The 23897-nt window shown below is 45.8% G+C and overlaps 1 protein-coding gene across 1 annotated transcript in view; it reads right to left on the bottom strand.

Moving 5' to 3' along the window:
* Nucleotides 1-9294: 9294 nt before the first annotated feature.
* Micu1 (mitochondrial calcium uptake 1) overlaps nt 9295-23897 on the bottom strand; it is a 145745-nt gene continuing 131142 nt past the window's right edge. Inside the window, exons 11-12 of the mRNA XM_051186738.1 lie at nt 11545-11634; nt 9295-10234 (exon numbers count right to left, since the gene is read on the bottom strand). Of these exons, the coding sequence (XP_051042695.1) occupies nt 10077-10234; nt 11545-11634 (248 nt within the window). The 3' untranslated portion in view covers nt 9295-10076. The remainder of the gene's footprint in view (nt 10235-11544; nt 11635-23897) is intronic.

The following is a 23897-nucleotide window of genomic DNA, read 5'->3' as shown; positions in this document are numbered from 1 at the left end:
AGCTCAAATCCTGAAATTGAGTGCGTTCATGTTCTTGGTGGTAGCCTTTTGCATTCCAGTCCCCGTCTGTTAATCGAACAAATGTTTATCGAATACCCACTGTTTGTCAGATGCTCTTGTTTGAAGTGGCAGGGGTGTCAAAACAAAGCTCTGTCCTCATAGAGCTTTCGTGAGAGGAGAGAAGTCCGGTAAACGGATACATTCAGATAGTGACACGGTCAAGGAAAATAGCGAGAAGTAGGGAGATCGAGGGGAGGGGCTACTATTTAAAATAGTAGCTCATTTTACAGAATTCTGGAGAAATATATATATTGGACTGGAACTCTGTAGACTAGGCTGGCCTCAAACTTGCAGCGATCCTTCTGTCTGCTCTCCACATCTTACTAAATTCTGTATATATTTTGAAAACAGATTTTTGTATTTTTCTTTTCTGCTATAGTGGATGGATGTTCAGTGTCAGAGAAACAGATGACTTGCGGCCAATCAGCACATGCTTTGCCTGAATAATTAGAATTTCTGTTGTTACACCTGGTCCGTTATGCGACATGAGGAAGGAGAGGGACAACACTTATGGGTTCCAAAGGTTTTAATAATTTACCTCATTAGGGGGGTCACTGGTGCACTTCCAGACAAGGACTTGGGAGCTTTGTTTCTCCTGGAAGCCCCAAACGGGCAGAAGCCGGGTTTATAAGTACAAAAGTAAAACTGTTGTTGCCAAATTATAGTTACAATTTCTACCAATTAGAAATCAAAGACTTGTGTGTTCCATCATTGTCAACCAACATACAAAGCAAACTTTTCAGTCCAACCAATGAGACTCATTTGTTCTTTCTGTGGCTAGGAACAGTCATGTTTCTAGAGAACTAAAGATGCATAATGACTATTTCTATGGTTTAGGGAGGAGGTTGATCAGTCATTGGAAAGTTCCCAGCTCCCTTAGGGCTTGGGAACCTGAACTTTATTTTACCCTGAAGTCAACATGGCAGTACTCAGGCCAAGGTGCTTTTGCTAGTTCCTTTCACTGTGTTCTTGAACTGGAGAAATAGGGGAGTCTCAATTTGTTGGAAAGAATATTAAACATTTGATCTAGGGCAGATGCTTTGGTGATGAGGTAAACCATTAGGAGGTCATGCAAGTGAAGAGCATAGGGAATCAGGCTTAGCATGACCCTGGCTTTAATCCCCAGCAATGTCCTCTCCCCACCCCCAAATAGCAAGGAGCAGAGCTGGAAACCTAATTTTGGAAATGGACATGAATGCTTTTTTTTTTTTTTTTTTTTTTTTTTTTTATTCAAGATTTCTGTGTAGCTTTGGCTTTTTTGGAACTTGCTTTGTAGACCAGGCTGGCCTTGAACTCACAGACTGCTTCTTGCCTCTGCCTGCCAAGTGCTGGGATTAAAGGCATGTGCCACCACCACCCAGCCTGTGTGGTTTTAACAGGGGGTATATCATAACATTTTTTCACAGATGCAAATTAGAGAGGAAACAATTAGATATAAGATGTGGGATCTGGAGACACAGGAACACTTGGCCTTGGACAGACACATGCACACATTTTCAGGAGAGGCGGCCTAGTAGGTGTGGAGGCAGAGGCATTCGGAACCTTCTCTTCAGGTATTTTCTCAGGTCTCTAAGGAGCAAGGCTGTGTGTGTGTGTGTGTGTCCCAGAGTTCCCTTCACCAGCAAACTCTTCTTCAGAGTTTCTGTATCGAAGAAATCAACATCCTTTTCACAGGACAGTTCTGCATTTGAATGGATTGATGGGTTCCTAATGGGTTAAACACTGGACAGAAGAGCTTTCAAATGGTCCTTCCTGAGGTTTAGTGTCCATCTCCTGCTAAGTCTCTGAGTTCGCTTCTGTCACTTCCTGAGTGTTGGGAGCCCCTACCCCCTTCTGTTGACCATGGGTGCTTTAGTCTGTGAAAAGGATACTTAACTGGGGGCAACCTGCTTTTCAGGGTGTTAAGGATCTGGACTGTGACCATTCAGTTACTACCTGGCAAGCCCTCCCTCTTTTCCTTCACATGAAATGACAGAGTTTTATTTGAAAGTTCAATCTAGAGTCATTTGTTCTGACTCCTTGAGAGGTTGGCAGGTGTCTCAGTCACCATTCCACTGTGAAGACACATCACAACCACCGCAGATCTTAGAAGAGAAAGCCTTGCTTGCAGTTTTAGAGGCTTAGTCCAAGCTCATGCAGAGAGCATGGTGGCAGGAAGGCAGGATTGCTGAAGGCAGGAAGGCTGAAGATATCCCAGCCCTTTGGGGGGTGTGGGGGGGGGACAGAGAGAGAGAGAGAGAGAGACAGAGAGAGATTCACCATGTATCCCTGGCTGGCTTGGAACTTACTATGTAGACCAAGCTGGCCTTGAACTCAGAGATCTGCTTGCTTCTGCCTTCCCAGAGAGAGAGGGAGAGAAACACTGAGACAGATACAGAGAGACAGAGAGAGTGAAAGAGATACAGAGAGAGAAAGAGAGAGAGACTGGGCCCGGTATAGGCTTTTGAATCCTCAAAGCCCACCAGTGACACATTACCTCTAACAAGGCCAATACTCCTAAGCCTTCTCAAGGAGTGCTTCTCTTTGATGACTAAGTGTTTAAATATATGAACCTATGAGGGACATTTTCTTGAAATCACCACAGTAGGTCCTAATCAGTAAGGATCTGGAGAGGTGGCTGGGTATTCCTGTGGTGGATGTGAGTGGTCCTGAGCCAGGAGCTGTTTATGCCTCAGTTTCCCATTCTTCCCTCTGCTGCTATGCTTGGCTCCCTCCTCCTCCTACCTCTCTCTCCCTTTCCCTCTTAGTCCCTTCCTTCCTTCCTCTCTCCTTGACTCCTCTCCCTCCCTTTTGTGGTACGATGAACCCAGGGCCTCACCCCTAGTTCCTACCTGAACTGCTTCTGTCCTGACCTTGAGGGTTGGCCTAAATGGCCTCCTTGTTGTCCCTACTTTTGAGATCTCAGTCCAAAGCCTGAGAAGAGAATCCCATTCCTCAGTTCATGCTAAACATTTAGGTTCTTGGTTGTAGATTTTGTTTAAAAAAAAATGTGCTGGGTGGTGGTTGTTCACGCCTTTAATCTCAGTATTTAGGAGGCAGAAGCAGGTGGATCTCTGTCAGGTCAAGGCCAGCCTGGTCTATGGAGTGAGTTCCAGGACAGCTAAGGCTACACAAAGAAATTCTGTCTCAAAAAATCAAATCAAAACAAAACAGAAAGCCCAAATAAATAAATAAAATGTAAGGCTGGACGTGGTGGCTCATACTTGTATTAATACTATTACTTGGAAGGCTAAGGCAGGAGGAGTGCGGGGAGTTCAGGCCAGCCTGACCTACAGAGAGCCTGTCTCCAAAACAAGAACCCTGTCAAGGATGAACCCCCTTCTCTTGTAAATGCAGGTGCCCTCTCCCTGTAGGACAGGCAAGCCTCAACTTGCTGTGATCCTCCTGCTTCAACTTCCCAAATGCTGAAATTGCAGGCCTGTATACCATGGGTGAGACTGTCACATCACAGTTTTGTTCTGTGAGAAAACCTGAGAACTTTCCTGACCAGCTGGACTGGCCTCCACTGTCAATACCCAGAGGTCCCCGCAAAAGTTTCACCTCGACCTGCCACTGGCCCTGAAGCCACCCTTGTGAAAGGCTGCCATAAGTGCCAAGTCCATCTCCAACACATCTGACTGTAAAGTCCCTTTATTGGTCTGTTGCCCACCATTCCCTCCCCACATCTAAAACTTGCTCCTCACCCCAGTCTCCCTGCTCATCCTCAGCTATCCCCTCCATCTGCTCAATTCTCACTCATTCTTTAGGGCCCAGCAGGAAGCCCGCCACTTCTGTGAAGTGAAAAATTGAATTTAGTCATGTGTTTGTTCAGGAAGCCAGAACTTTAGGGATGAGCCACAAGGAAGGGTAGCCGCTGACCTCAGGGAGTCCAGACAAGGCAGGGAGATAAGGAGAAAATGACTGTGGGCTTGTGTGTAAACTCCAGAGGTGGTGCAGATGCCTGGGTGGTCCGTTCTGTCAGGGACTGGCAGCTGACTGGCAGCTGAGTGGGGTCTAAAGCTGAGAAAGTGCTTTCTTTTTTGCAGAAGCCTCTCTGCTTGGAATTATATCATGTAAGCTTGGGCCCATCTAGGAGTCACCTCCCCTGCCTTGCCCAGTTGGCATGTGAGTCTTTATACCCTACTTTCAGGAGACCTTAACCCAGTTTCTTCCTGGCCTGAGCACAGGACCTATCAGATTTACTTTGGTTCCTGGTTTCTGTATGTTTGGCTTGCTCCATGGCTGTGGTCTGTGTCATCTCGATAGAGGTATAGGGATACTTCACTTTATGATATCCAGGAAGAGAGGGTGGAGAAGAGGGAAGGAAAGACAGACAGACTCATCACAGACCTGCCCTCAGTGATCTACATTTTCCAAACAGGCCTCACAAAGTCACATGGTGGTGACACATGCCTTTGATCCCTGCAAGTGGGAGTCAGAGGCAGGTGAATCTCTGTGAGTTCGAGGCCAGCCTGGTTTACAGAGTGAGTTCCAGGACAGCCAGGACTACACAGAGAGAAATCCTGTCTTGAAAAACAACAAAAAGTCCAAACAAGCCCCATTTCCTGACAGTTCATTCAGGAGGAACTTAGCAGTGGTGACAGACACCCAGTGATAAGTTATTCTTTCATGAACCTTAGTAACACCACAAGTTGGGGACCAAGCTGGTATTAGGGGACATTTTGTATCCAAGCATTTCCTTTCATAAAATTGTGGGATCAAAATCTCACCATCAAGACTCTGGTTAAACTACAGCATACATCAGCAGACAGGCAGACAGGGCAGAGGAGATTGTGGGCATGGGGTTATAGGTCTGGGCTCCAAATCCACCAGAATTCAGTGTAACACTTGCAAAAACAAAAATAGTTTTGGAGGCTATGAAGTCTATGCTCAAACTTGTGATACTCCTGCTTTACCCTCCCGGGTGCTGGGATTAGAGGCACAGGTCATCTCACTTGGCAAATCAGTTATTTGTAGAGTAGACTCTGTGCACCTCTGAAACTCCACACTGGCCCACATTCTCTGGATGCTGGTGAGGGACAGGTACACAGCAGTCATACATCTACCAAACTTGGGCTGTCCCTTGGCTGGCCCATCATATGTAATTTTTAAATTCAAAGTCTGATTGTTTTAATCTCTATCCAGGGAGACAAGGAACAGCTATCAGCATCACACAGTTGGAAACTGACCCTGCAGAGTTCATGTTTTAATGGTGGGTGGCCTTGAAATTGGTAGTATATCATTTCTTTGGGAGACTCCTAAGCCAAACCTCCATTTTCAACACCTTCCCTGGGGTCGGACCCTTATAAACGGGCTACCTACAAGACACTTCCCTCTTGATATCTTTCAGGCACCTCCATTTTCCTTTTCAAATATTTAGGTGCCACAAGCTTCAGATGCCCTGGAACTATAGCTCCACACAGCTGCCATGTAGTTGCTGGGAACTTTGAGAACACATGCTCCTAACTTCTGAGCCACCTATCTAGTTCCAACCTCCACATTCTGAAAAATGGCTCATCTTCTGCCCAATCCAGAGTCTTGTCTCAGCTTTGCAGGCCACGAAGAACAACAACATTGTTACCCAATCACAAGTCTGGTTTCATCCTAAATGACTAACAACTTAGCTATCTTTCAAGCTCCATGCTGCATGCTTGGCCCTCCTCCAGTCAAATGATTCTGTGAGCTTACCTTTCCCAAACCTGTTAACTTCTTCCTATCTCTGCAGCCTGATACAGACTTCTAGGGGGACTTAAGACTCACTGTGGATTCCACTGAAGTCACTTAATGCCTCTCAAAAAACAAAACAAACAAACAAACAAACAAACAAACAAAAAACCCCTGACCATTCAAAAATGCAGGGCTGGTCTCTGGGAGTGCAGCCCACTATACAGGTCTTGGCTGCTATATGCACAAGGTGACAGGTTCCAACCTTAGCACTGAAAACATTAAGTATAACATAGAGTTTATTTAAGTATTTTCCTACTTAAAGCCCTCAGTGGCTCCTAGTTATCATTAATAGGGCCCTTCTAACTCCTTACTGGGGATTACAGGGTCCCATTTCTCCCCTTATGAGGCCATCTGTGATTGGTACTTTTTTTTTTTTTTTAACGATTTTTTTATGTACTTTATGTATATGGGTGTTTTGTCTGCAGGTAGATTTGAACACCAGAAAAGGGCATCAGATTCCAGATTCTACAGTTATAGATGGTTTGAGCCACCATGTGGGTGCTAAGGATTGAACTCAGGACCTCTAGAAGAGCAATCATTCCTCCAGCCCCAATGTCTGGCACTTTCTGTTATAATTTTTATGAATTAAATTTATTGTGGCTAGGCTTCTTGGATTTTCCCCCTATGTCTGTCTATCTGGTAAGATATTGTCTGGGAAACAGTAATTTCAAACTATCGGCACAGAGTTGCTCATAGTAATTATTTTTTTAAGCTGTTTATTATTGGTAACTATGCATTTATCATGTCGGGGACGTGGATGAAGTTCAGTTGGTAGAGTGCTTGTCTAGTATGCAGGAAGCTACGGGCTCAGACTTATATAAAACTGGGTGTGATGGCACATGCCCGTAACCCCAAGTTTCTTTAAATGTGTGTTACTTTCTGTGTGTCTGTGTGTTCAGGCACAAGCTCTACTACCTGTATGTGGATGGAGGACAAAGGAAAATCTTGGGTGTGAGTTTTCTTTGCCATCTTGAGACAGGGTCTCTCTTGTTCACTGATGCATATACCATGAGAACTGGCTCCTGGGCTTTGCAGGACTCTGTCTCTCCCCCTCCCCCACCTGGAGACTCACTTGGAATTAGAGGCTCTTGTGCTGTTGTGTCCTGAGGGTCCAAACTGAAACTCAGGTTGCCAGGCCTGTGTGGCAAGCGCTTTGCCCACTAAGCCATCACCCCACCTCCCTATAATCTGTTGAAGCAGGTGTGCAGCATATTGTCAACCTGCCTTCTGTAAGGAAGAATGGAAGTTTCTATTTATTTATTTGGGATAGGGTCTCTCTAAATAGCCCTGGCTGTTCCAGAACTCACTATGTAAACCACAGCTAGCCCAAGAATGGACGTTTCTTAATTTCCCTTTAGTTGTGTCCTTTTTCATGGTGCTAGGAACCAAACCTAGGACACCATGCATACTAAGTTCATGCTGTCGGTGAGCTTCCCCCAATTCCGTATGTGGAAACCCAGAATTATATTCAGTTCTGAGCATTGGGGTATGCTAGTGGTTGAAAGGAGGAGCTCAGGAATGTTGACACAAGCTCTACCACTGAGTTATGTCCCCAATCTCAAATGTTCCTCATGATTGTTACTTTCTATGACCACTGTCTTCATTCCCTCTCTTTTGTTTGAGACAAAGTTTCACTATCTAGTCCAGGTTAGCTTTGAACTCAAAGTGATCCTTTACCCAAGCCACCTCCCACCACCACTCACAGTTCTGGGATCACAGACATGTGCTACCACACTTGGCTCCCTATTGTAATTCAAAATAACTCCCTAATTCATGCTAGGAACCCTGGACTCCAGTTTCCAGGATGGACCTGGCTTGTGGATCTCTATATGTTCAGTCTCTGCCTGGCTGTCATGCTTTTCAATCTCAGGAACTCCTGGGTCTATTTAAAACAGTCTATTTTTAAAAAATATGTATTTAACTTTATTTTATTTGCATTGGTATGAAGGTGTCAGATCTCCTGGAACCAGAGTTACAGTTTTAAACTGCCGTGTGGGTGCTGGGATTTGAACCTGGGTCCTCTGAAAGAGCAGTCAGTGCCATCTCTCCAGCCCTAAAAAGTCTATTTAAGTAGGGTTATTTAAATAACAGGGTTATTTAAAACAACAAACAGACAAACAAACAAACAAACAAACTCAAATCCCACTTCTGCAGGCCTGTGAGTGGACAGGTTGGGATCCGATGGCCAACCTACTTCTGTGTCCTTAGGAACCTATTGCTTCATCCCGTTTTTTCTCTCTAGGACGTACACCCCTCGAAGACCTTGCTCAATGCCTGGTCCACAGCAGCTGGTCAGTGAAAATGGCATCGAATAGTGAGAACAGCACACATTCATGTTCTAAAGCCAGAGACCAATCACAAATATTCTTCCCTCTCTCAACTGCAGTTGGATCCTTCCTGGTTCCTTCAGGCCTGCTGGCAAACTAGACTCCCTGCACTGACCCATTCTGCCAGCAGGTGGCACTGGAAGCCCACAGCTGAACCAGCCCCTGCCACTGCCTAACTTTTCTGGGAGGTCCCATGGCTCCCATGGGCTTGGTCTGTTTAGGACTTGCAGCTCCTGGGCCCATGATGTTCCCTGTGTGGCAGCAGCCATTGTCCACATCTCTCCTTTTTCTAGGGTGTGTTTCAGCCATAGCTGAAAGTAAGTGGGACACTAGAAGCAATTACAATGATTTTTAAAACCATGGCACATTCTTAAATCCCCTTTGCTTAGCAACAGTCTCTAGGATCTCTCTCATCTCCTTGGATCACACTGAATCTCAGGTTCAGGAAGCCCAGCACCTCCCACCCCCCCAAAGGAGGAGAAATAAATACCACACCTAGATGAACTTCTGGAGAAGGGAATCATGGGAACGGGCAAGCATGAATTCTGGGACAAATTTAAGACATGCTTACATTGCACTGATGCCTCAGGCTTAGAGCAACTAGCATTGCAAAGCCTGTACTTTGGTGCCAGGCAGAGGGGAGGGGGCAAGGCGCTTAAGGAAGCAGCCGATTGAGTGGAGAGTAAAGCTGGCCTCCTGGAAGTGGGGGCCCTAGGGGGAATGCTGGCCTCTGCTTTCCTGTGCAGGTGAAGACAGAGGCCCCAGCTCTCCTGCTGCCCAATAACCCTGGCCATGTTCTGAGTTAGGGTGGAGTGTCACACCAAGGCAGAGCCTGGAGGTTCTGGACAGCTGAAATTGAGGCTCATGGGAAGGAACTTAGGGCCCATTCAGCTCAACCTGCCATTTAACAGCTGAGGGGACAGATGGGGGAATGCCTAGCTCAACACCACACCGAGGGAATGGTAGAGCTGATTACCAGAGGACAATGTTCTGAAAATGCAGGTCCACCATGTGTGTTCCAGTCCCAAATGAAACATTACTCCATCTGGGCAGGGACAATGCCACCTTAATGTCAGAGCACCCTCACTTTTGTCCTTGCCTCAAGTTGCCTTTATGAGAAAACCACAAATCTGGCAAGGAGGACAAAACAAAGGGCCCAGAGGAGAGGCCTAAAAGAAAGGACACAAGAGCTCTTGGGGTATTTACTGCAAACTGCTATAATTAAAGTGATATTTTATGAGTGTTTTAGACAGAGGGCAGATGGGCTCTGAGCTGGGTCTGGGCATTGCAAGCCCATACAGAGGGGAGGTGGCACTGGAAGGAACTGGAACTCAGCCACTGTTGCCAGTGAAGCAAAGTCCCTGAGGAGGCGTCCCAGGGAGCCTGGGAAGGAAACGAGGGAGCAGAAAGGACCATGAAGCAGCTCCTTTGAATCTGGAACTCTCTGGGAGCACAAGGCCTTCCTGGCATGGCCTGTGTCTGACACAGACCTTCTGACCAGGCCTCCAGGCAGCTCAGGGCCAGGGTTGGCTTCATTATCATTCATCACAGACCTACTCTTGCCTGCCAGAGTATTTTCAAACTTGCAGCTTGAAAACAGCAGGAGGAAGAGCAGGGGGATGTTCTTAATATAAACCCACAGTGAGAGAGCCTGGAGAGGGAGCCTGGAGAGGGAGCCTGGAGAGGGGGGTGCTCCCCAGGGCTGGCTCCCTGCATTCTTTATCCATAGGGCAGTTGTTAAATGAGCTAAGGTCTCAGCTTTGAAAACTTGTCCATGTTTTTTTTTTAGAACCTTTGATCTGACTGCAAATTTGTTGCCTAGCAGAACTCTGATGGGGTCAGGGAAGGTGGAAAGGGAAGCCCACTGAACCCAGAGGTCACTCCCAGAAAGGTGGGGGTTGCACACTACTCCCAGAAGCAGCAGCAGCAGCATGAAGGGCCACTCCACGGCATCCAGGGTGCTAGGATGCAGGAGGTGGAACACTATTTGGGCAGAGCAAAGTCCCAGGCAGTTTCTTGCGCACATTTCCACATAGCCTGCATGAGACGAGTGAAGCCCATGTCCTTGGGCTTCTCCAGGCCTCTCATCAGCCGCTGCTTCATGATGGAAACAAACTCCTTATTGCTCAGCTCCCCATTGCCTGGAGGATGAGGAAAAACAGAGGTGTAAGTGGAAATTCTGGGAGAAAATTCTATCCCTCACACCCTGTAGGCTCTGCGGCCCAGCAAGTACTCAGCCAAGTTCAACTTTCTTGGCTTAGGGTGAACTGCTCTGTCTTTCCTTGATGTTTCCAACCGTAGCTCACTGACAGAGACTAGAGCAGACGTATGTGAGAACAGAGATGGATGAGCTTTGTGCGTTGGTGCCTGGAACATTCCCAGGTTGCAGGAGAGACACCTGACATCAATGGTGAGGTAAGTGCTACTGTGGGGCAAACAGAGGATGCTGTCTTACATGGAGCAGTGTGGTTGCTAGAGAACTTCAAGTAGCAAAGTACTAGGACCCCTTGGGGTGTGGATATCTGGAAGGTGTTCCTGCTGCCTTTTACCTGGCCATCCTACTCTTGGCCTTGGAACCTTTACTGATCTGGCCTTACACATTCTCTCCAAGCTGGACTGGACTCAAATTATCTCTTAATTTTGAAAATTCTATGTGCTCGAGTGTCTGTCTGCATGTATGAGGACATGTGTGTGCCTGGTGCCTGAGATGGTCAGGTGGTGGATCTCCTGGAGCTGCTATGAGGGTGCTGGGAACTGAACCCTGGCCCTCTGCAAGAACAGCAAGCTCACTTCCCTGTTGAGCCCAGTCCCTTCTCTCTCTCTCTGTTCTCAACACCTGACACAGGCCTTCACATCTACTACATTTTGCAAGGACAGTCAAGCCATCTTCTTTCTAGTGACACGGAAACATGTGTACCTCTCATCTACTAGCAGCAAACACTATGTATCTAGTATTTTTGCTTATTGTCAAGGAGAAATTACATTTCTTTGGGGATCATCAGGATTGCCATTTGCTAATGTGGTTCCTGTTGTCATTTTGAGAGCCACATGGTCACTAATTTAAACCCATAGGCAAGGTGGAATTACATACAGTAAATGGAAAACATACTGTGTGTGGTAGTACGCTCCTTTAATGCTGGCACTTGGTGAGGGAGGCAGAGGCACGTAGATCACTGAGTTTGAGGCCAGCTTGGTCTACATAGTAAGTTCCAGGCCAGCCAGGGTTACATAGCGAGATCCCATCTCAGCAAAACAAAATAACAACAACAACAACAACAACCAAAACAAACCCAAAAGAAGTGGAAAATACAAGCTGGGGCCCAGGGTAGCATCTGTGACTCTCACAGTGCCAATGGCCAAGCTGCTCATATGCAACAGCCCCGCTATGAACAAGGTCTAGGAATACAGTGAGGTCCAGTGCATCCTCTACACTCCATAGGAGCCCACTCACCATCACAGTCAAAGAGTGCAAACACCACGTCACACACGTGGTCCGAGAGTTCCACTTTCGCCACCGTCCTGGCCACTTGCTGCATGGTCACTGAGAGGAGAAAGACGCTAGGTTAGTGCTGCACAGACTGCTTTATTCTCCTTTCTCCAGAGTGGGGCTAAACCACTCAAAACTGCGGCTGTATTTAGGTCATATTTGAGAAAATAAGGTCAGCTTTAGGGAGTGCACACCTGTAATTTCAGCTTGTGAGGAAGGAGAATCAATAATTTTGGGGCAGCAGGGTTACACAGTAAGAATCTATGTCAAAACTACAACCAGAGTTCAAGGCCATGTTGGGGCACTGAGACAATCTCAAACTACTCAATGGGCTGAGCGTCTGTGTTCACAGTGATAGAGCACATGGGCAGCCTGTGCCAGGCCTGGTTTTAAGTCTCAATGCCCAGCAAATAAAATAAGGAAGAAAAGAAAATGTAAATTTAATTTTTAACTCCCTTTCCTTATACAGCAGGGTTTGGTTTTTGTTTTGATTTTCAAGACAGGGTTTCTCTGTGTAGAACTGGCTGTCCTAGAACTCATTCTGGACCAGGCTGGATTTGAACTCACAGATATTCACCTGTCCCTGCCTCCCAAGTGCTGGGATTAAATGTGTGCACCACCACTGCCCAGCCTTAAGGCTCTGTTCTTCTGTATTGCTGCTACATGTTAAGAGGCATGAAGTAAAAGGACAGCTGATACTGCGAGCTGCAAGGTGGCACATAATCCCAGCACTCAGGAGCTGAGACAGGAGAAATAAGAGGTTAAGGCTAACTGAATCTCAAAAAATAAAAATAAAAGAGTGTCTGATATGGGGGGGCTGGAGAGATGGCTCAGAGGTTAAGAGCACTAGCTGCACTTCCAGAGGCCCTGAGTTCAATTCCCAGCAACCACATAGTGGCTCACAAGCATATGTCATGAGGCCTGGTGCCCTCTTCTGCAGAACACTGTATACAAATAAATAAATCAATCTTTAAAAAAAGGAATGTCTGATATAAAATTCATAGACAGAAAGTGGATGACCTAAAAGGTCCGGGACTTTAGAGCTTAATGGGCACAGATTTCTCTACACGTGGGGGTCAGAAGTCAAGGCTGGGTATCTTTCCATGTTGGTTCCCACCTTATTTTTTTGAGACAAAGTCTCTCACCAAATCTAGAATGCACTGATTAGGCCAGGCTGACTGGCCACTGAACTTCAGGAATCCCCTCCCTGCTTCTATCCCCTCCAACCCTTCCCTGTATTGAACTTACAGATGGGCACACTGTGTCCTGGTTATTTAATTATTTATTTTTCCTTTGAGACAGGGTCTCACTGGGTAGCCCTAGTTGGCTGGAACTTGCTATAGAGAGACCAGGCTGGTCTGGAACTTGTTAAGTAGACCAAGCTAAACCCAAACCCACAGAGATCTGTCTGCCTTTGCTTCCTGAGTGGGGATCAAAGACTTGTGCCATCATGTCCCACATGGGTCCTACTTTTTATGTGGATTAGAATTTGGATACTGGGTTCTGAACTCAGGTCCTCACCCTTGCATGGGAGGCAGGCACTTTTCCATCTCACCAGCCCCAGGCAACTTTATATTAATACATTTCTATCTGAAGGTTCCCTTCAAGCTGGGCAATCATGGTGCCCACCTTTAGTCCCAGCACTCGGGAGGCAGAGGCAGGAGTATTTCTGTGAGTTTAAGGACAGCCTGGTCTACAGAGCTAGTTTCAGGACAGGTAGAACTGTTATACAGAGAAACCCTGTCTCAAAAAAAAAAAAAAAAAGCTTCCTTCAAAACAGACCCATAGCTACAGTTTCCTAGAACTTCAACAATAAGGTGGCAAATGTTGCCAAGGTACGACCAGGAAGTAGGAGGGGTGGGGCACAGCAGGAGGTTTGTGTGTCTTAGTTCCCAGCCACAGACTGTGATCTGCATGATGAGGTCTTTGCTCCTCTAGCTATTTCCTACCTCAGTGCTCCCAGGCCCCTCCCTGCTGCTCCAGCCACACCCTTTAAGTTGCACCCCTGGAGAAGCAGGGCACCCTGTCTCACCAGACCAACACACAGCTTTTGCTTAATTTAATTTTATTTTTTTTGACCTCAGCAGAGAAGCTCTCTTCTCTTTCCATTTTCCTTCCCTGACATTTACTATGAAATACTAGCAATCATGTGGAATTGGTTTTCCATGAAAGACAAGCCAAGAAGAACTAGGCAATTTCCGCTGTCTTCCCTCTCATTTATCCTCATGCCTGGCCTGCCCATGCTATAAATTATGATACTGCCTACAGACCAACCCCGAAGTGAAGGAAAACTTCCAGGAAAGAAAAGGGGCTGGAGCCAGTGCACTCCTTTGATGCCAGTACTGGGGAGGCAGAGGCAGGTGGATCTCTATAACTTCGAGGCCAGCCTGGTCTACAAAGCTATAAAGAGAAACCCTGTCTCGACCCTTCCCCCACAAAAGAAAAGGGGCTGGAGAGATGGCTCTGTGGTCAAGAGCATTGACTGTTCTTGCAGAGGACCCAGCTTTGATTCTCAGAACCCACATGGTGGTTCACAAACATCCATAACTCTTGTTCCAGAGGGTCTATCTGGACCCCTCTTCTGACTTCCTTGGGCACCAGATGCACACAAAGTACACATACATACTTGCAGGCAAAACATTCATATTCATAAAATAATAGATCAAGAAAGAAAAGAAAGGACTGCGTTCAGTGTATGGACTAACTTGTGCAACCATTAGCCTACACTCCACAGTGGCACTATGGGTAGTGTGCCAATGGCGGTAGTGTGCCTCTGCTATTTCACACTTCAGCATCAGTTCCTCTTACCAGTTTGCTTTTTCCTTTTGCACCTGTCACCTCCTTATGTATTCAGCACACCACCTCCAAGGTCAGCAGACACTGACACCATGGTAGGGCAGCACAGCACTGGGTGTCGTGAGACCCAGCTCTCCGTGTGGCACCCTTATGGAGCTGCTTGTGGCTTAGGGTTTACTTTTCTCACATTCAAATCAGGAGAGGCCAATGTGTTTTTTGAAACAGAAAGATTTAGGTAGAAGCGTCTGTGGTAAGTTTTCATGTGCCAGGGCTGGTCAAGACTACAGTGCTGAGCTGAGAAATTGGGCCTTGCAGGAGAACTGATTGCTGCTAACTCAACTGTGTGGAGGAAGAGGAAGAGAGAAGGAAGAAGGGGAAGAAGAGGAAGAGGAGGTCAAAAGGCAATTTGCAAGACTGCCAAAGGAGTTAAAATGATGAAAGCTGTTCTTTACACTTCATGATGGAGACATCTCCTGAGGAAACTCAGCTGACTTTAGGAAATTGCTCAGGGATAACAGGATTAGAGTGGGTGGTCCCTTCATGGCCACAGAGGAGTCCTTCGAAGGGCCTGAGAATCTCATGTGTGCTAGAGTGCGCTTTCTGCTGACTGTACCATTTTCTACATTTCACATCAATATGTTTCAATGCTCTAACCTTCCTGCTTTGCTCCTGAGTCTTCGTTCTCTCAGGGTAGAATGTCTTGTTTTAAGTCTCATCTTTCTCCCATGCAGATAGCACTCTGCCCTAATAAAGCAGTAAGCCATATCCCAGGATGTCAGTGAGAGCTCTTGACAATTTCCATGGAGCAGCTTGTAGAATAGGGACTCCTGGAGGCTGCAGCAAGAACATCTCATTACAAAGGCCACCCTTCACAGGGCACTTATAGATTATGCTCCATTCCAGCCTGAGAAGGCGCTAGTGGTCTGTATATTACCAGGGCTAAGTCCCTGGGGATGGGAATAGTCTTGTTGGGGTGCCCTTTTTTACAGCACAAGATCCTTGAAGAGGCCCCCAGGGTATGAACAACAACAGGACAGAACAAACCAACTAGCTGGTGAGCTGTCAAGCTGGAAACTCTTGGGACAAGTGGGATGACAGCAGATTACAAGCCAAGTGCTTGACAGCTGCTCTGGAGAGCAGACTCATTCAGTTGCCAACCTCTCTGAATCACACTAGTTAAACCACAGTGAAGAGAACTTCCCCACACTCCTGGGCCTCCAGTGCTGACCTGTTGGTACTGCAATTTTGGCTTCTATTTGTGATTCTGAAATACATACTTGTTCTCTTGTGATGGCTAATTTCCATTGGCAACCTGCTGGTATTTAGGATCACCATGGAATAAAATCTCTGTGCATATCTGTGAGAATGTTACTAGGTTGAGATGAAAAGGCCCACCCCAAATGTGGTCAGTATAATTAATTCCCTGGGCTGTGGTCTTGAACTGAATAAAAAGAAAGTGTACTGAGCATAAACAGTTGTTCCTCTGCTTCCTGAAGGTAGAGCCAATGCTACCCCAAGCTCCCATCACCTGCCATGATAGACTGCACCTTCAAGCTGAGCCAAAATAACCCCCTCTTCCTTCAATGTCTTCCCTTTCCATACTTTCATTTTGTATATTGTGGTCCATGCATGGAAGGCAGAGGTGAAGTTATGATGTTGAACATTCTGCTCTATTACTCCTTATTCTCTTGAGGCAAGACCTCTCACTGAACCTGGAGCTAGGCTGGTGGCCAGGAAGCCCCAGCAATCCAATCCTCCAGTTGTATGCCTGACCATGTCCAGCCAAATTATAATCCAAATTCTTGTGCTTGCATAGCAAGTGATATTACTCATTGGCTTCCTCTCTGGCCTCTTAAGTTTCTTTTGACAGGAATTTGTCATATAGATGAGACAAGTAACTAAACCAGTCTTTTAAGTTTTTTTGACATAAGTTCTAGTATCCTTGCCATTGCCAAAGTGGTGTTATCTTTTGTGTGTTAATGACTGGTGACAATAGCACACGGGTAGTTTCAAGGTGGATGAAGATCACAGGAAAGACAAGTCTTGGGATTTTCTAGCTATGTCCTCTAACCCACTGAGCTGGCCCCAATGGCTAATGAGTCATGCAGTCATGCCTGTGTAACGAAGCCCCTGAGACTCTCGGAGCACAGCGTTGGAAAGCTTCCAGACCACTGGTACATGGAGGTTCCTGAAGGATGGTGGGAAGATACAGAAGCTCTGTGCTTCTCTCCCCAAGCAGCTGGAGCCTCTGAAACAAACCAACAAACCTCAGAGCTTACTCAAGTCCTTTGAGTCACTCTTACAAGTCAACTGAGCCCTGTCACATTAGGAACTGGCTGGGCAGAAGCATGACTAAGGCTGTGACTAGTAACTGAAGGCCAGGGTCAGTTTCTGAGGATGGAGACCTCAACCAGTGGGATCTGACACTAACTCTAGGCAGACACATCAAAACGAAATTGAAGAATGAGCTCCATCCAGGTAGAACTCATTGCTTGTGTGCTGCTGGAGAAATCACTACACCTTTTTATTTTTACTTTTTCATTTTGTAGCCCCAGCTAGTGTGGAACTTGCTATGTAGACCAGGCTGGCCTGAATTCACAGATATCCTTCTGCCTATGCCTCCTGAGTGTTGGGATTAAAGGCATGGTATCTTTTGGCCCCTATATCCTTTGAGGTCACAGAAATCTTCTGTGTTGGTTATTTTGGAGTTAGAATAGAGGAAAAACTCCCCTCCCATGGAATAATGCTGAGGTGTTAGAATTCCAGTTTCTCATCTGCCTATATGGAAATGAAGATCCCAGAAGAAAGAGAAAGCTTAGATTTCCAAGGATCATCTTTTACTAATCTTCATAGGGACCTGCATCCACTTAAGATTGGGATGGGAAAGAATGGGTAGAATTCTGTCAAAATCTGGTACCACCACCATCCCAGCACTTGGAAGACAGAGGCAGGTAGATCTCCATGAGTTTAAGGTCAGCCTGGTCTATGGAGTAAGTTCTAGGACAGCCAGGGCTACACAGAGAAACCCTGTCTAGGGTGTTGGGGGGAAGTGGAGGAAAATCTGGTACCATTTGCTCTGATAACTCCCTGAAGAACCCGAGCTGTGCCTGGTGTGGTCTATGACTGGATAACTCAATGGTGGCAAGAATTCCACACTAAGTTCAAGTGCTACAGTAATGTGTCAGAAATTAGGTTACTTACAATTAACTACACAACAGCCTCCCAGGAGAGCTATGGGGTGAAAAAACTCACACATCTACATGAACCAGAGAAATCTTAGAGAGGTAATGAGAGATCCAGGGAACTTAAGTGACTTTCCAGAGCCACAAAGCATGTGGCGCTGAGTGTACAATATCCCATTGTTCTTTCCCTGTACACACTTGACCTCTCACCTGGAGGGTACCAGTTCCTTCCCAACTCTGTCATCCTAAAGGGACAGAGTCCAGAAAACAGGAAAGCCAAGTTAGGGCATCCTCAGAGACTTTTGTCAGGGATAAGTGCTAGCCAGGACAGGGAGGATGGTATTTCCACCAGATCTGATTGTTCTCTGCGGTGAGGGTCACTAACCATGCCCTTGGAATGCACACTGACAATTGAAGGGACAACTAAAAAAGTGTACAAAACAACCTCATTAAAAGCCCAAGTCACACACGTGGCCCCAACAGGGCTGCTTGTCTCTTCCTCCTTGCAAATGCATGTGGAAAGATGACCCCACAGGTTTTAATGACATCCTGAACTGCTCTGTCATGTTGCTAAGGTCAAGTGTGGGGAGTGGGTGTTGCTTCAGTCCTGGGAAGGCTTACTTCTACACAGGGAAGGGCCTTTCTTGCACGTGTCCGTCTTTTCCCAAGACATTCTGACAGCTATACTACACACATTTCAATACAGTAGAGGTGAGGTATGGGGAAATGACAGCGTTTAAGAGAGCTGTCAATAGAAGGAGAAAAGAGCAATGCAGCATCTTAGCAATGAGGCCAAGTCCTTGCTCTGCATGGTACTAAAGTGGAGGCTGCTGGCACCTCTGTTGTCATAAGTGACACAGTTGGTCCTGTCCCCTAACAAACACCAAGGACACCCAAAGTTCAGTTTTCTGAACCTCAGGTGCCATCATCTCAGATGACTGCCTCAATGGGTCCCTTGCTTAAACTGGTTCAACCTAACTAAGTTATAAGTTTTCCTGTACTGTTCAGTATTGTGTTTACCTCTATCAACAATCCTATCACATCTTATCCAAAAATGACAAGTTTTTTTTTTTTTCATAATTTTTCTTTTAAAGATGTGTTGCTGGGCTCCACGAGCTGCCTACCTTAGCCTTTTGAATCCTGAGAGTATGGGCATGTCCGACCGCCATGCCTGGCTTCAGACAAGAGTGTCTATGAGCACGATTAGGTAGTCAGTGTTTTCAGCTGACACACTAGAGGACAGTCCTGATTTGGAAGGGCACAGCACAGACACTATGAAGATGGAGAAACAGCTTGTGTGTGAACCATACTGGATCACGATGAAGTACTGTGTATTTGGGAAGAGGTATATTTTGTCTGTAAACTCAAAATGAGTGCCAAGGAAGACTGCTTTCAACTTGTGCATGAGGGATAACGAGTGATGTAAGGTAGGCGGAGAAGTTTGGGATGAAGTATGGAAAGCAGGATGGGTGCACAGGCCTGACTCAAGAGCTGGCACATACGGAGCAAGGGGGCAGACATACGGGGCGGGGGGTGGTGGTGAGGTTCATTAGGGCTAGTCAAGAGCTCCTTGTAAGTCCAATACCCCCCACCCACGACCCCCAATACACCACACTGAGACAGGGCCTTGACAGCTTAACCTCAAATTCCTGGATTCTCCTGCCCTAGCCTTCTGAGTCCTGGGATTAGAGGTGTGGGCCACTGTACCTGGTTAGAAAATGATTTCTGATTAGGTAATACATTCACCAACTTCAAAATTCAAATGGTGTAAGAGTGGAGATTCACCCTCAGCTCTCCTTAATGTTGAGGCAGCCAGCAGCAACTCAGACATATGCATATACAAGAATTACTCTTCCTCTTTCCCCCTTGCCATGAGAGGGCAACGTAGCAAGAAGTGCTGTGCTTGGTTCATTCAGCACCTTGACTGAGAAAGAATTCCATCCCAGAATGCAAGCAGCATCCTGTAACAGCTGTAGAGTGAACATTCCATGGGCAGGATGTTTGTGATTTTGCTGAACAACGTGTTCTTACCTAGTCTATCCTCAATCTGCAGAAGGCTCCTTCTTTATAAAGTTATATCTTTGATGGGCTGTGACTCTTGCTTCAGAGATGTCTAATCTAACTCTGAAGGCTGAACCGGGTGCAGATCCATTAAAATTCAGCGGGTTGAAATGATCTGAGACGCTGCTCACCTTCACAGGCTGCTAAAGACAGTAAACCTTGAAGTCACCAAGAAGCAGTGTAATAGAGTCTAATCTCTAAGTGTGTGTGTGTGTGTGTGTGTGTGTGTGTGTGTGTGTGTGTGTGTGTGCACGAGTGTGCATATGTTCTAAGGCCAGAGGCACCAGACCCCTTTGGAGCTGGAGTTATAGGCAGTGGTGAGCCTCTTACTATGGATGCTGGGAATCAAACTCAGGTCTCCTGCAAGATCTCTAAGTACACTTAGTTACTGAGTTATCTCTCCAGCCCCTAAAACATTTTTTATTGTGTCTTTGTATATGGGTGTGTGTGCGTACACATGCATTCATGTGTGCAAGTGCCTTAGCGTGTGTTTGTGGGAATTGCTTCTCTCTTTCTAGCATGTGTGTCCTGGGGATTGAATTCATGTATGTTATCAGGCTTAGCAGCAAGTGTCCTTACCTGCTGAGCCGTCTTGTTGGCCCATACTTCTTGTGGCCATTCTTTTCTGGTCTGCTCCTCAATGGGATATAATGTCAGCTGACTTTGCCCTCACCTCCTTGATGATGATAGTTTGCTTTCCTCTCACTCTCTCCTATCAGCAGTCAGGAATCCCTAGGGTGTCCCTCCTCCTCAGGGTGCTTATTTCACTTTATAAAACCATCATAACTACAGTGATGTAGTTAAGGCAGAATCAATCTTTAGTATGCTAAGTGACTTTTAATTTGGGAAAATTAATCAGGTCTTCACATGGAAAAAGCTTTATAAAGCAAACATTTATTTCGGATTTGAGTTTCCTTGCCTACACTGTGAGTAATTTTATTTTAAGAATGGATGACTTTGCCTTAGATGAATGGAATCCTGGCCAGCACCTTCTTCTCATAATGATGCTTTTACAAGATGCAAAGATGAACTGGAGAGTAGGGGCTGTCTCCCACACACTGCAAGAATTTATCAACAGGAGCTCTTTTACATTCATAATCCCCTTCCTGTGAGTGTCTGTGACATTCCTACCTCCATGCTCTGTCTAGGTTGTCTGGGGGATCCTTGCTTTAAAATTTCTTCTCTTTCTATTGTTACATAAAAGTGTTGAATTTCTTTTCTTTTTCTTTAAATTAAAAACTGTATTATTATTATTGTATGTGTATGGATGTTTTGCCTGCATATGTGTACACCAAGTACTGGCCTGGTGCCTAACAGATTCCCTGGAACTGGAGTTGCATACGGCTGTGAACTCACATGTGGGTGCTGGGAATTCAGGTCCTCTGGAAGGGGAGCCATTTCCCCACTAGAGGCTCTTTGCTGGCATCCCAGGTCCTTCTGGATACCATGCACTAATGAGGAAGAATGCTGCTGCCAAGTTCCAAACCAACCTTAGTTTCTGCTCTGCTTTTTATCACACCAGCTACGGTTTGGGCAAGTCATTTTCCTTTATAGTTAATGCTTTTATTGTAGGTCAAGAGCAATAAAGTGGCAGTTTAAACAAAACAATTTCTTAACTCCCTCCTAGCACTAAAAATTTATGACTTCCATGTTGTTTTCTTTTTCTTTCTTTCTTTTTTTTTTAATAGCTTCAGTCAGTTACAATGTCCATATCTTTAGAAGCCTTCAAAGGAAAACTGGGGGCTGGAGAGATGACTCAACAGTTAGGAGTGTGTACTGCTCTTCCAGAGAATCCAAGTTCAATTCTGAGGGATCCGATGCCCTCTCCTGACCTCTGTGAGCACTTACTCATACACATATGTTGCTCCCCAATCCCCACATAATTTGTGAATTATTGGCTGATGTGGCATACAGAATGTGAGGTGTCCCAAACAGTCCCATCTTGTTTAGTATGGGCACTAACTGGAGTGACACAGCACTCCAGTGGGTAGGTTACTTTACATGGCAATGGTGAAGGTTTAGCCAAGCTCATGACTGTGTCTATGGGAATCTAACCCTAGCAACTTTAGAAGAAGGGAAGGCATGGCTAGACTTGCTGTAGCCTGTGGAGAATCGTCAGCTAGCAGGAAAAGGGGGGTTCAGTCCCACAATGGAAATCAGATGAATTTTGCCAACAACTGAAAACCTTGTACAGGCCCTGTTAAGATCTGGGCAAAGGGGCTGGGGAGGTGGCTCAGTGGTTAAGAATACTGGTTGTCCTTCCAGAGGATCCAGTTCTAGGACTCTGGTTGCAGATCAGTCTGTAACTTTATTTCTAGGGAATCCATGGCCTCTTCTGGTCTCTGCAGGCACCAGGCATGCATATGGTGCACAGACATACATGTAGGACATATGTGCAGGTAAAACACTCAAATCACATAAAATAAAAATAAATCTAAAAAGCAAACCAAACCAAACCAAACCAAACCAAAACAACAACAACAACAACAACAACAACACACACACACACACACACACACACACACACACAAATATCTGCGCAGGGACTCCAGAAGGCTGTACCAAGGTCCCCGACTGCCTCAACTGCTGGCTGTTAACTGTGCTGTCTCTCAGACCTGGCCCAGGAGAACGGTATTTATGACTGTGAATGTCCTGGGCTTCTCAAATCACATGTTACATATAGCTGTCCTCAATTTTTAGGTGTGCTTTATATCTTTGTGCAACCACAGCACCAAGCTGCACAAATGAGATTTGGTAGAGGCCCTAGCCAAGGTCTTATTAAGTTTTAAATTTTCTAACAAGGAAATAAAAGTCACCTCCTTTTCTTTTGGGAACCCAACAGCTTTTCTCTGACTTAAATTTATCCGATAATCATGAATTAGTCCATTTTCACATGGATTCGGATATAACTGGGCGATGACATGATGGTCAACCTTCATCATCACCCTTACCTAGGAGACTCAACTCTGGCATGTCTGTAAGAAGTTTCTAGAGAGGGTTAGCTGAGGATGGAAGACACACTCTGAACTCGAGAGGCACTGCCCAATAGGTTGGGACAGAATAAAGAGTCAAGGAGAAAGCTAGTTGAGCACCATTGTCCATCTCCTGCTTCCTGACCATGAACAGGACATGACTTCTCACACGGCCACAGCTACAACCTCTACTGTGAAGGACTGTATCCTCTCAAATTGAGTTAGAAACAAACAAACAAAAGGACACCCCTAACATGCCCTTCTTTCTGTAAGTTGCTTTTGTGAGGGATTTTGTCAAAGCAAAGGAGAAAGGAACCCATTTTTCCGCTATACCTGCCCCGTGCTCTCTCCTGCCCGACTGTGGGCAGGAGACTGTGGGCAGCTATCTCACGCTGTTGTCACGTCCATGCCCGGCCAGGGTGAACTGCACCTGTGCACTGTGAGCGGAAATAAACCTTTCTCCCAGCTGCTTTTTTTGGAGTGCTCTGTCACAGCGGGAACCATAGGGATATCTTAGAACATTCTCTGCCGGGGTCTACCCACGGTGAGAATAAATTCTCTCATTTGTTACATCCATTGTAACTGAACATCTAGTGTGTGCAGACATTGTCCAGGGCTTGAGTTGTACATAAAGATGTAGAAAACATGGTTCATGTTTAGATAATGATGAAACTGAGGGAAAGCTTCAGCTCTGAATAATTAAGAACATCTAAGTTAGCAAGACTGTAAAAAGTTAAACGTGGCAGCCTGGAGAGATGGCTCAGTGGTGAAGAGCACTAGTTGTTGTTCTAGAGTAGCAGGGTTAGGTTCCCAGCACCCACGTGGTATCTCACTATCATTTGTAATTCCAGTTCTAGAGGACCCAACACTGTCTCCTTCTGGCCTCTAAGGGTACTACATGCATGTGGTGCATAGACATACATGCACACAAGAAACATATACAAACAAACAAACAAAAAATACAGTAAAAAAAAGTAAATATAGTAAGAGATGGTGGTGCACACCTTTAATCCCAGCATTCGGGAAACAGAGGCAGGCAGATCTCTGTGAGTTTGAGGCCAGTCTGGTCTACAGAGTGAGTTCCAGGACAGGCAAGGCTACACAGAGAAACACTGTCTCAAAAAACAAAACAAAACAAAACAAACAAACAAACAAAAAACCAAATGAACCAAAAAATATCTATAGATCTATTTCCTTAAAGAAGGAATGCAGGCTACAACTGCCTAATGTGTTATTTTAAGATTTTTAAAAATTATGTTCATTTTTGTGGTGTTCAGGACCAAACCCAGGGTTTCTTGTATGTTGG

This window comes from Phodopus roborovskii, unplaced genomic scaffold (genome assembly GCF_943737965.1).
Source record: "Phodopus roborovskii unplaced genomic scaffold, PHOROB, whole genome shotgun sequence".
NCBI lineage: Eukaryota > Metazoa > Chordata > Mammalia > Rodentia > Cricetidae > Phodopus > Phodopus roborovskii.
Note: the sequence above shows the minus strand (reverse complement) of the source record. Positions and strands in the feature narration are given on the sequence as shown.